The sequence below is a fragment of the Pristiophorus japonicus genome, chromosome 7 (genome assembly GCF_044704955.1).
Source record: "Pristiophorus japonicus isolate sPriJap1 chromosome 7, sPriJap1.hap1, whole genome shotgun sequence".
In the NCBI taxonomy this organism is placed as follows: Eukaryota; Metazoa; Chordata; class Chondrichthyes; family Pristiophoridae; genus Pristiophorus; species Pristiophorus japonicus.
This window is the reverse complement of record NC_091983.1, coordinates 194,132,478-194,146,268: the sequence shown is the minus strand read 5'-3', so window position 1 is coordinate 194,146,268 and position 13,791 is coordinate 194,132,478. Positions and strand designations below refer to the sequence as shown.

Here is a 13,791-nt window from a genome sequence, read left to right as displayed (position 1 = left end):
CTGGCCGAGGACATTGATGTTGGTGTGCCTGTCTTCTCAGGGGATTTGCAAGATCTTGCGGAGACATCGTTGGTGATATATCTTCAGCGACTTGAGGTGTCTTCTGTACATCGTCCATGCCTCTGATCCATACAATGGGCGGGTATTACTACAGTCTTGTAGACCATGAGCTTGGTGGTAGATTTGAGGGCCTGGTCTTCAAACATGCTTTTCCTCAGGCGGCCAAAGGATGCACTGGCGCACTGAAGGCGATGTTGAATCTCCACATCAATGTCTGCCTTTGTTGATAAAAGGCTCCCGAGGTATGGGAAGTGGTCCACGTTGTCGAGGGCCGTGCCGTGAATCCTTTACATCATACATGAAGTGCATAAGTTGCCCTCACATTCCAAAAGCCTAGGTGAAAACAGGCACCAACCCCATGGCGTTGCTAGTGTGAGCTCATAGTTACCAATGCATGGTATATAGTATGTTGATGCACCAATTTGTGCCGCCACTGGGTGTCCCAGTTTATCTGTCTGAAGACAAAAGATAACTCTATTCTGCATCTCTATCTTGACCCTGATTTCTACTAACACAAGTATGAACAGAGCAAACAGCATACTATAAAAGACTGCAAATCTCAAATTCATTAATCCACAAGTGCAGGACTGTATTGGAGGTCAAAATTAACTTGCCTTATATAACTTGAAATAGATTTGATCGAAAACAGTAATCAGAGGATAGCCTTAAGAGACCATGACACAAGGCTATTTTCATTATTGATGTCCAGCAGTAACACAAGTCATTGTGCTCTAGTGCAATTATGCAAGATGTACATTTAACAGTGTCAGTTCTTTTTTTAAATATTAGGCACAGCCAGACACAGCTATTAACAGCCAATATAATTGACTACTATCACAGCTGAGATCACCAAAGACCCAGTGAATCCATGGTAGGTCACCAAGGAGAAAATTCGGAGCCCCTTTCATAATCTTTGGGTAACGCCTATAATAAGAACATAACATAAGAAATAGGAACAGGAGTAGGCCATATGGCCCCTCGATCTGTGGTCATTTCTGCATTTGAGTTATTCCCAACACAGTCACAGACACACACACAGATCTACCGCAAGAGAAATATAGTATATTAAAAAGTCTTGAGGATACAACCCATTTTCAGCATTAAAACATTTTTCTAATGGAGCAATTGGCCATCTGTTCATGCTACAAGAACATTCACTGCCAGGTTGCCTCAGCCTGGTGCCACACCATCTTGTGTAACCTTTGCAGTGCTGACTAATTCTTGGCAGGTCAGCTTTGATGAATCATATGCAAGGGTTTGTGAAACCACATCTAGCAACACAGTTAGGCACACCAAAAGCACATATAGGGGTAGAAATTTCCCCCTGCCCAAAACAGGGCGCTCCCACCCCGTTTCGATGGTTTTTAGCACAGTTGCCTCTTGAGCGACATTTGGCTCTTTGTGGGGTTTTTTCTCTCTGATCCGGAACTCGATTATAATGGGGGCGGTCACTGCACCTGAGGGGCAGAGACGCGGTGGTGACAGCAACTGAAGGGCTGAGTTGGCTGCAGAGTGGAGTGACTGCCACAATGATGTCATCATGGTGCCGCGTCACCACGGCTCTCCCCTTCACTTAAAGGGGAGAGCCTCCGCAATTATAAAACTTCAGAGCACTGGACCACCAGGGATGGTTTCGGCCAGGCCAGTGGCCTGGCACCCAAGAGGGGGTGCCAGGCTGCCTATTGGCAGCACGGCCGAACCCGTGGGCATATTTGTCAGGCCGACATGGCAGTCAGCCGACAAAAAAAAAACATGGCGGCCGCGTCAGTGCGCCCTCCCCTTTAAGGGAAGCCGCACCACCGCTGTAGGAGCCTCACTGGACCACCAGGAAGAAGCTTGTTTTGGCACCACGAGGCAGGCCGAAGATTTTCCCAGGGGAATATCGCCGTCGGGGGGTTAGATCAGCGGTGCGCACGGTGATGATATGCGCAAGATGGATCGGCAGCAGCGGAGCGGTGGGGGGCGGAAGAGATCAGGGCACCACTGGTAAAACTTGGAAGGCAATTGGGCTATCAGCGGCCACTTCACTCCAAACAAGCACCGTAGCGTGGCCGCTGATTTGCGATGGTAACAGGCCCTTAAGAAAAGGGGAAATTTCGTTCCCATATAGTTTAGAGCCTGTATTTTTGAAATAAAACAAGGATGTATGCAATTTTGTCCATGTATAGGACCTTACTTTAGAGAACATCTAAAAACGTGAACAGAAATTAGAAAAACTTGGTTGAAATCAAATTCATAAAAATGAAGTAAAAGTTGCAGTTGACCAATTATAAATAAATTCAGTCAATTCCCCTCCTACCTTAACAATATCTTTCTTTTTCTTGGTTTTCTTTTTCTTTTTTGAAGAGCAGGATCCTATAAGTATTCTGTTTATTTCAAGTCTAGTCTGAAGCTGGAAAGAGACAATTAAAAAAATTTTTTTTTTTTTAAACAAACCCCCTAAAATCTTGCACAATGCTTTTGACTGCCAAGATCTAAGGCAGGCATCAGTATTTAGACATTACATACAGACCGGTTTGTCCCATGGAGAATTTCCAGAAATTACCTGCAGCAATCTTGTGTTTGCAAAGCTAACAAAAATATGATTTTGACATTGTACAAGAGTGTATAATTGAAAATGTTTTCCATCTAAATAATGACACATTGCACAATCCTCACAGGATTTAGTAGCAGGTTGGCACTAGCCAACATAAGTTAACTATTAAGCAAACACAATGGAATGGCATGTTACAGTAAATATTATATGAAAACTGCAAGTGGTTTTACATAGAATACATTCTAAATATCAATTAAAACATGGTGCTGTAGCACAGCACAGTATTCCCAATAGAGAACTCACTTAATTAAATATATTACAAAGTGCGTGTCGCAATAAAACTTCTCATGCACAGCCAGTTTTATTTAGGGCGTGGGAGCCATTTAATGGCTTGCAAAAGAATTCCTAATTTATTGCTCATTCCTTTCTTTAAAAAATACCTTAAAGATTTTTTATAACAAAGTCAAAATAAAGTATAAACCAATGTTTATAAACTAGAATAAAAAGAAAATACAGAACAAATTAATAATCTCCAAATGGTGAAGACAGCCATGAGTGGGAAACATCCAATATCAGCTATAATAAAATGAGATTTGAAATCAGACTAAAAAAAAATAATCTGAAGCAAGCAAATTCATAAGTCCCTCTGGGCAGCAGTATAAGGAAAGAACGGTGTATGGTTCTGATGGAAGACAGCTTATGTTGCCACGGAGTTTTAGTTTCTCAAAACTAAGTCTACCAGACAAACTTTGTACCTTAATGCAGCAAAATACATCTGGTTGATCACAACAAACTCAAATTAACCCTTTATTTAATAATTCATTAGAAGCATGACACTTTGTGTACGGGGGATGTGAAAAGGGTGCTATTTCTTTCTTTTAGACTACAGGAGCATTTTTGTACCAAAGGGCAAAAAAACAATTGGAGTAAGAGTTCATTTGTTCCAAGACTATCATTCTTCATAGTTCAATAATTCTACAATGAAATACAGCATTAGAAACCTACACAAAAAAAAAAATTCTAAATCGTATGACTGAAGAGTGGAATTTCAGAAAAAACAATTATTTATAGATCTTTTCATAACTCAAAGCTCTTCACATACGAGTTATTTTAAAGTATCACTGTCGTGTACAGGAATGTAACAACCATTTTGTGCACAAATGATTTCATGAACAGCAATAAAAAATGATCAATCTGTTCTGGTGGTAATGATTGAGGGAGGTGTTTTGGCCAAGATACCAGCAAAATTTAAAATAGGCCCTATGGTTTTTAATGTTCAGCTGAATAAGGGTTTGATTTAATTTCTCATCAGGAGGGAGAATGGTATGTTCAGCTCTCCCTCAGTAATGCACTGGAAAGTCAACATAAATCATCAGCTCAGAATTCTTCCAACCCAAAGGTGAGTGTAGTACCAAATGAGGCAAGCTGACAAGAAACTGTAGTAAAAATTATGACATAAGATAACTGCTATCACATAGCATCTTGTTTGTTAGCCAACGACACAATCACTCACTATACAAGTGAAACAATATAAACTGAACCTCAAGTAAGTGCTTTCCCATACACGTGAAAAGTGTTCCATAAAATTTGTATAACAGAAGATAGAAACCAAGAGCTCAATTTTTCCCAAGCCAGTTTTCTGGTGTATTGCCAGAGTTATGCCCGTTCTCCTAGGCCAGAAATATTTTGCCAAAGTTTCCCTGATGTATAATTTGAATTTCGAATTTCGCACCGCGCAGCGTGTCCAGTCACCTCCGGGGGGGGGGGGGGGGGCGGGAGGAGAGGAGAGGGGGGGTGGAGCCTGCTGTCTGCGCCGAAAAGTGAATCCGCACCTTCTGCGCATGTGCAAGAAAAAAGTGTTACGTTTTTGATGTCGTTCCAATGGACACGCATGCTCAGTACAGCTCCGATTTGGAAATTGTCCATTTTTAAAGAGCCAGTTGTGTGTGAGAGAAGGAGCGCTGTGTGAGAGCATTGGGAAAAAATCGCAGCTGGAGCAATACAACGCAGTGCAAGGATCAAGAATTTCTTACAGGAAGAAATGGAGGCACTAGTTACTGTGATTGAGAACAGAAGGTTGGAGCTGGTCACCAGTAGAGGTCACATAAAAGTTCCACCCAAAGAAAAGAAGAAACGTTGGAACCAAGTTGCAGAATATTACTGCACAGTGGTGACCACAAGATCTAGAAGCCAGTGTAAAAAGAAGTGGCAGGACCTTGGTCAAGTAGTTAGTGCAATGGAATTGCAATTGTAAATGTGACCAGCTGTATGTCCCACTCAGCAGAAAGACACCCTCTCTAAAAAATTGCTTTTTCATCTTTGCAGAGGAACGTGGCACTTAATAAAAAGGGAAAGAACTCAAACAGGAGGAGGCGCGGCAAATCGGCACTCACTGATGTTATGTATGCACCCCTAGGTAACCTGTACCATACCGCCATCAGAGGGCATACCTGCTGAAGTCCCAAGGGGCATCCCTTGTGGGAAAACTGTATACAAGCAGGCCTCCCATGCTGTACCAACACTCTGGCGTTTGAATAAAAGAAGCCAAGGTCACACTTACTCATGTCTACAGTACTCAGTTACATTACTTTATTATGAACGGAACAACTGACACCCTTGGAAGAGGGGGGTCGCTGCTTTGATGGGTCCTGTCTGGAAAAAAGCAATCAGTACTGCACAAGCTGGGCCACACTCGAAGGAGGGGTCAAGTCCTGCAAATTCATCATGGTCCTTCAAATCAACCTGTGCTGTGTGAGCCCACTAATGCCCCCTCCTCTGCTGCTAACCATTGACTGTTCTGTTCTCTTTTGCAGAACTTGATGATTCAGATGAGGATGAGCCTGAAGGGGAGAACATCTTCCAATCCAACCCCCCAGACCAAGAACATGGGGGTGAGGGTGAGGGGATGGAGCTGGATGAAGCTCCCACTGTTGTGCTGACTTTGGAGGAGGTGCCGCTCATGCAGGTGACGGCCCCTTCTGCGGCTAGTGGTTTGAGTGTTAGTGGGACATTCCATGGTTTCACACCTTCCGAGGTTGCAGGTCCCAGTGATGGGGTGCAGCGAGGCACACTCAGGGTCCCACCTTCCGAGGTTGCGAGTCCTGGTGGTGTGGTGCAGCGAGGCACACCCAGGGCCCCACCGTCCCAGGCTGCGGGTCCCAGTGTTGGGCTGTGAGCCACACCCGTGGGGAGGAGGGAAAGGAGAGCTCGACCGCGCTCTCCTGAGGTGCAGGGTCCAACAGATGTGGTTCAGATGATGTCATTGAGTGTGGAAAACAGTGACCTTACCCGATCACTCCTGGACGCCACCAGCGGGGTGAGTGATGAGGTAGCGGGACTGTTGGGAGAAGTAACAGCAATGACACGAGAAATGAAAATGATACCCGGGACCATCAAGTGAGGGAATAGTGGCCATGAGGGAGGGAATGTCAGAGGTAGTGCAAACCAAGTCATTGACCATGAGGAAGGGAATGTTACAGGTCGTTGAGACACTATCAGGGCGCATGAGGGATGACACATTGGAGTTAGCTGCTGCAATACGGGAAAACGCCCAGACCCCGCGCCCATTGACAGAATCAACTGTCACTCCCATTCCAATCCCCACACCAGCCTCTGAAGAGCCCAAAGCCGAACCCTCCAGCTTGTCGCCTGATGCCACTCCCCTCACCATCAAGAGGTGTGCAGTATCAGAGATGTTATAAAGAATAAGCTTGGTATCAAGCCCAAAAACACTGCGCAACCACCTGTAGGCAGGAGTGGTGGTGTGTCCAAGACCAAGCGCAGCAGGCGGTCTTAGAATAAGGGGGATGAGAGATGGGTGCAGCCTTTCTTTGCTCTTCTTGTGTGCGCGCTAGGTCCGTGCAGCAGAGCAGGTCTCCAGTCGTCTTGGTTATCCTTGCCACTGGACGAAGACCTAGCTCGGTCAAGCCCGTGTGATGGCTGGTGTGCAACGGTCACCACACGTTAAAAAAAATTCACGCACAGGCATCTTCCACCCCCTCAATTGGAGTTCAGGACTGAAACATCGGGTCCTTCTTCGAAACACCTATGAACTCGTGGAGCAAGTCTTTCTCGTTCGAGGGACCGCCTATGATAAAGATGGTTACTGTTGTAACTGTTGTCAAATTAAAAGTTTTTTGTAAGTTACGTAAATTTACAAGTTTATAAGTGATCTTAAAGAGTGATCTTAAAGTAAAGTTTGATACAAGAATAAGTTTATTAAAGTTAAGTTAAGTACATTGTAAACTTTTGAATAAAATATATTTTACATTTAAACTGAAATCATGTTCCATTAACACAACACAACATTACGGAACAGCTCAAACAGTAAACATGTCCATGTGGAATAGTTGTTGCTAAGCCCTCAGACATCAGTAAAGCGTTCACGGATGAGCTGCTGGTGCAAGGCTCGAGCAATTGTTAAAGGGGCATGATGGCCCGCCCTTGTCCGCCGTCTTGCTCCGGCCTCATGGTTTCCTTATCCTCCCCCTTCTGCTCATCAACTGCATCTTCCACATCATCATCAGCCACTCTCACCGCAAGTGGGTCTTCCACGACCAGGTGCTGTTGCCTCAGGATGGCTAAGTTATGCAGCATGCAGCACACAACAGTGAACTGACAGACAATCTCAGGGGAGTACAGCAAGTAGCCTCCGGAATGGTCCAGGCATCGGAAACACTGTTTCAATATGCCAATGGTCCTCTCAATGATACTGCGCGTCGCAATGTGCGACATGTTGTATTGACGGTCAGGTTCCATCGGGTTACACATAGGGGCGTCGGGAGCCAGGTGGCGAGGCCGTACCCTTTGTGTCCCAGTAGTCAGCTGTGCCCTTCTGACAGATATAACACTGTCGTGTAGGATGAACATATTATGGGTGCTGCCAGGGTATCTTGCATCGACTGACATGATATAATGTGTGTCTTCACATACGAGCTGCACATTAATGGAGTGGAAGCCTTTTCTGTTCCTGTACATCTTGGAATCCTTCAAAGATGCTCGCAAGGTGATGTGGGTACAAACAATGCAGCCCTGTATCTTTGGGAAGCCAGCAATCCTGGAGAAGCCCACAGCCCTGTCATGGATTGCTTGGGTGGGCGTACAGTGCAGCTGTGACCTGGCGAATGGAGGCATGTGTTGCATGTTGAGAGATGGCGCACACATCCCCAGTTGTAGCTTGAAACGATTTGGAGGCACAGAATGACAGTGCAGCTGTAACCTTCATTTCAACTGACAAAGCAGCCCTCCTGAAGCTTCTAGGGTGCAAGTCTGCTTTGACCAACTCACAGATCTCACTTACAACTTATTTGCGGAAACGCAGCCTTCTGACACAGTCTTCATCACTCAGGTGGAGGTACCTGTCTCTGTATACCCAAAGTGGGTAAGGCCTCCTGCCCAGCATCCTACGGGCTCTGATGTTCCTGATGCGGTGAAGTCGAATCAATTGTCTCCTACGTAGCACCATGATGCAGAAGGCTCGCACAAGGTACGGCATTGTCAGTATTGCCCGCATACTTAAATTTAACCTTTGAAAGAAGCTCAAAATCGCAGGAAAACAGGCAGCACAGGTTCACAGTTGTATCTCTTCGGGTCTGTATGGATGGACCACTCCAAAAAGGTCTTGTGACTTCTCTCTCTCCCCCTCCCCGGGCTCCAAGCTTTCCGATTGACACCTCGCTCTCTCTCTCCTCCCCGCCCCCCCAGCTTGTTTTGCAACTGAACCCTGAGCTCATGTCCGGGCGCGGGGCCGATTCTGCCGGCCAAACCTGCAACTCTCCAGCCCTGCTTCAAGACATTCGCTGGTGACGTGAGTGAGTTAAAAAATGAGAGAACTTCTGAAATCCAACAAATTTACACTTCTACGTTGACAAGTTAAAAAAAAGTTGAACTTTATTATTGATTTTGACTCCCTCCAAAATCTTCGATTTAAAAACAATAGCTCTTTCAGCGCAGATTTGTGAATGTGCGCTGGTTTTCTTAACTCACCGGAAGGTTTTGAGAGTAGCCAGATACGCCGACCTAACAGAAAAAAAATGTTGGCCAAACTGCGAACAAGTGAAAAAACTGGTGCAGACATGAGGGAACCCTGTGACGTTAAAAAAAAAACTGGCTTAGAAAAATCGTAACTAAGTCAGGCGCATATTGCAGGGGGAAACTTTGAAAAATATAAATACACCCAAATGAATGGGGAAAATTGAGCCCTAAGCTTTGCCAGTATAACAATTGTACTCTTTTGACTGTCAACCCCTTGCAGATACTTCTCACCCTCCATGAATGAAATTTTATAGACTGTATAAAGCATCTGAATATGTACTTGTATGAAGTCATTCAGAGTCTTGAAAGTCATTCAGAGTCTTACCAAAGTTGATCTATTAAAAATCCATATGTTTTAAATCACTCAAATGTAATTTTAATCCTTTGTTTTTACTAGGCCATTATTAAATCAAATCTTAAAAGCAGATATTTTGTTGCCCTAGCCTATGGAATTTAGAGTTGTTCCTCAGAAGGATTATTGTTGCACACTAAAAAAAAAATCAGGCCAAGAATATTTTAGCTATTTGACTGAGCTTGTCCATTGTGTATTTATCAGTTTTGTGGTCCTTAAATCCCATGGAACAATTGCTTTATTATTCTATGGATCTTAAGCAATCCTTTGATAGTCAGCTTGAGAATCCCTTCATCAGAGAATACACAGTGGACTAGTGCAGAACATAACTTTCATCCCACAAAGGAAGTCCATAAAACTTAAATAAACTAATCATTCTCTGAGTAGAGTACAATAAAACAACATGACACTTCTTGGAGAGTTGGGTTGGATGGGATATTAAACTGAGTTTATAGTTGCCTATTCAGATGTATATTAAAGATCTTAGGGCACTGTATGAAGTTCTCTGATGTCCTGGCCAACATTTTACCCTCGAGTATCAGTAATAGCAGATTAATTTGGCATTCTTCTTTGCTGTTCATGGAATCTGGTTATGCGCATTATGATCACTGCATTTCTCTACTTAACAATGATCACTCACCATAGAAATACATGGAAGTTAACAGAGTGAAACGGGCCGTTTAGCCCAACCAGTCTACATCAGCGTTTACTCTCCATACGAACAAATAGTCCTAATTACATTTATCCTCCCTATTTCCATATCCCTTCATCGAATCTAATCTTGAACATTTACAGTTTCTGCCTCAACCACTGACCCTGGAAATGAACTGCCCAGCCTCACAACTCGGAAGTTTCTCTAGATCTCTGTTCTAAATGTCATCTATAGCCCCTCATTCTAGACCCTCAACTGGTGGAAATAGTCTGATCTTTCCACCTTGTCCCATGCTTTAATCATTTTAAACACATTTCATATTGCACTTTGATCTGCACTGAAAGCCACAATTTTCAAGTCTTTCTTCATATTCTTTATCAGGCAGCACCTTAGTGAATTTGTGTTGCTTAATTTTTTATTTGTTTGTTTGTGTCCCTCATTCTCTCCCCAGTTGCTGTTGTGAGTTGGATGCTGCTCATGCTGGATTCCTGGAGACGGCCCAAATGCCCTGCCCAACTATATATTTTTTATTCTTTCTTGGGATGTGGGCGACACTGACAAGGCCAACATTTATTGGCCATCCCTAATTGCCCTTGAGTGGTAAGCTGCCACCTTGAACTCGATATCACATAATGGCAATAAATATCCTGAAGCATATAACATTACTTTTAAAACCACAAATTATACCATCAGATTCATTAGCCGAGATTTTCCTGCTGATTTCACCCCCAACAAATGGGCATAAATTGGTCAAAACTAACGGGAAATCATGATACCACATCTTCATTTAAATGCCACATCCAGGCTTGCTAGGGTTTGCTGCTTGCAGAAACATCTTTTAAACAGCCCTGTAAGATTGGGGTAGCTGCAAATGAAGCCTATTTCTCGACTTTTTGTTCTTTTGCTCTGTTGCCAGAAGGTTGTCAAGAGCCTTTCGGGCAATTGTTGAGGCACTACCATTTTTACTAGAACAATAGCAGAATGGGTTTCCCATGGAATTCCTCATTTGCATTTTTTAAGAAGAGATGCCAGGCAGTTAAGGCTCTGCACCCTCCCAGTCTGCAGCAGGAGGCTTTGATTTACAAACAGGATTGAGACAGTATTGTGCCACATGCTCCAAACTAACCTGAAACCCATGGCATGCCAGTGGCGCTCAAGATCACTACTTCCCTTAACTTTTATGCTTTGGGTTAATTCCAGATTATCACTAGGGCTATTTCACTACTTCCCTTAACTTTTGTGCTTTGGGTTAATTCCAGATTATCACTAGGGCTATTAACAACAACTTGTATTTAAATAGCACATTTGATGCAGTAAAGCACCTCAAGGCACTTAGCAGCTGTACATAGATGTATAAACCAAGTCCACCTACGGCCCAAGCACCCAAGGCCCCACCGCTGGCAAAGAATGGGGAGACACTCATCAAGGACAGCGAGGCAGTCAGGTCTCGCTGGAAGGAGCACTTCGAAGATCTCCCTAATTGAGACTCTGCCTTTGACACGAGTGTCCTCGACTCCATCCCGCAGCATGCTACCCGCCACCATCTCAGCAAAACCCCAGCCCTGCATAAGGTAGAAAAGGCCATCCATCAGCTCAAGAACAACAAGGCATCGTGAGCAGATGGAATCCCCGCTTAGGCACTAAAGTATGGCGGAGAGGCACTATTGGCTCGAATGCATGACCTCATCGCTCTGATCTGGAAGGAGCAGTGCATGCCTGGAGATCCAGAGATGCCGTAATCGTGACCATCTTTAAAAAAGGGGGATAAGTCCGACTGCAACAACGACAGACGAATCTTCCTGTTGTCGGCCACTGGGAAAGTAATCACTAGAATCCTCCTCAACCGTCTTCTCCCTGTGGCTGAGGAGTTCCTCCCGGAGTCTCACTGCGGATTCCGTCCGCTACGGGGTACAACGGACATGATCTTCACGGCACGACAACTGCAAAAGTAATGCAGGGAACAGCACCAACCCTTGTACATGGCCTTCTTTGATCTCACAAAGGCCTTTGACGCTGTTAACCGCGAGGGACTATGGAGCGTCTTCCTCCGTTTCGGCTGCCCCCAAAAGTTTGTCCCCATCCTCCGCCTGCTCCACGACGACATGCAAGCCGTGATCCTGACCAACGGATCCACCACAGACCCAATCCACATCCAGGCCGGGGTCAAGCAGGGCTCTGTTATCACACCAACCCCTTCTCTATCTTCCTCGCTGCGATGCTCCATCTCACGCTCAACAAGCTCCCCGCTGGAGTGGAACTAAATTATAGAACCAGTGGGAACCTGTTCACCCTTCGTCATCTCCAGGCTAGATCAAAGACCGTCCCATTCTCTGTTGTCAAACTACAGTACGCAGACGATGCTTGCATCTGCGCAGAGGTTGAACTCCAAGCCATTGTCAACATCTTCATCAAGGCATACAAAAGCATGGGCCTTACACTAAACATCCGTAAGACAAAGGTCCTACACCAACCTGACCCCGCCACACAGCACTGCCCCCTGGTCATCAAAATCCATGGCGCAGCCTTGGACAACGTGGACCACTTTCCATACCTTGGGAGCCTACTATCAGCAAGAGCAGACATCGACTACGAGGTCCAACACCGCCTTCAGTGAGACAGTGCAGCCTTTGGTTGCCTGAGGAAGAGTGTTCGAAGATCAGACCCTCAAATCTGGCATCAAGCTTATGGTCTACAGGGTTGTGGTGATACCCGCCCTCCTCTATGGCACAGCGACGTGCACCATATACAGTAGACACCTCAAATCGCCGGAGAAATACCACCAACGATGTCTCCGCAGGATCCTACAAATCCCGAGAGGACAGATGCACCAACGTCCGTGTTCTCGACCAGGCCAACATCCCCAGCATCGAAGCATTGACCACACTCGACCAGCTCCATTGGGCGGGCCACGTGTCAGGCATGCAAACAAAGACTCCCAAAGCAAGTACTCTACTCGGAACTCCTACACGACAAGCGAGCCCCAGGCGGGCAGAGGAACCGTTTCAAGGACACCCTCAAAGCCTCCTTGGTAAAGTGCAACATCCCCACTGACACCTGGGAATCCCTGGCCAAGGACCACCCTAAGTGGAGGAAAAGCATCCGGGAGAGCATGGAGCACCTAGAATCTCATCGGCGAGAACATGCAGAAAACAAGCGCAGGCAGCGGAGTGTGCGGCAAACCAGCTTCCCCCACTCACCCTTTCCTTCAACGACTGTCTGCCCCATCTGTGACAGGGACTGTAATTTCTCTATTCAACTGTATAGTCACCTGAGAACTCACTTTGAGTGGAAGCAAGTCTTCCTCGATTTCGAGGGACTGTCTATGATGAAACCAAGTGACTTTTTTGCGAAACCGAGCACTTTCATCTCCTTCCTGATCGACAATGGATAGCAGCAGGAGGGCTGTGCAACAAGCGGGTAGCAGGATTCACGAAGGTCCAACGAATTACAGATTCTATGTAGCCCTACATGCACCCTTGCATAACGCCACTACCTGGATGAATAGGAAAGGATTCCACTCTCTGAAAGTTGCACACAAGTTGAACAATCAGCATCCGAGGATTGAGTCAATGCTTCCTTCACTATGATCATTTTAAGGGAGTCTACTGTCCCATTGATATTTTACACATAGCCCTCAGGGAGGCTACGAGCTTCAAGGCTGTCCTCTGCAAACATGGCTCATGATATCTCTGTAGTTTCCGAGGCTACCAACTGAACACAGGTATAATGAGGTATATGCCTCTACCACAGTATTTATCAACACAGAATCAGCATATTTAAGCACTATTTCGGGTGCCTGGATACATCAGAGTGACCTGCAATACAAATTTCAAGGTTTGTGGTCTGCTGCATACTGCATAGCTTCACTTTGCAGACACACCATCATAGATAAGAAATGTCCTTAGGCACAGTAAAGAAACCAGTAAGAGAAGCAGGTCTGCAGAGGTCATGAAGGAGATGCTGATGGTAGCTGTAGTAGACAATCAGCAAGCTCTCATATACAAGACTTTGTTAGTTTGGAAACTTGCCCACTGCATTACAAGTCCTGTCTGCACCTTCCTCATGCCACTCACAAATATGCCTTCACCTGCAGTGCTTTCCATACAACTTAAAACACTCTTATTCCTGCTGGCATGATGAAACATGCTCCAAAACCTT

At 45.2% G+C, this 13,791-nt stretch overlaps 1 protein-coding gene across 3 annotated transcripts in view; it reads right to left on the bottom strand.

The window, feature by feature from the left end:
• cep57l1 (centrosomal protein 57, like 1) overlaps window positions 1-13,791 on the bottom strand; it is a 245,591-nt gene that overhangs the window by 36,307 nt on the left and 195,493 nt on the right. For all 3 annotated transcript variants that reach the window (XM_070885656.1, XM_070885655.1, XM_070885657.1), the window contains one exon: window positions 2,360-2,452. In XM_070885656.1, coding sequence (XP_070741757.1) covers window positions 2,360-2,452 — 93 coding nt within the window. The remainder of the gene's footprint in view (window positions 1-2,359; window positions 2,453-13,791) is intronic.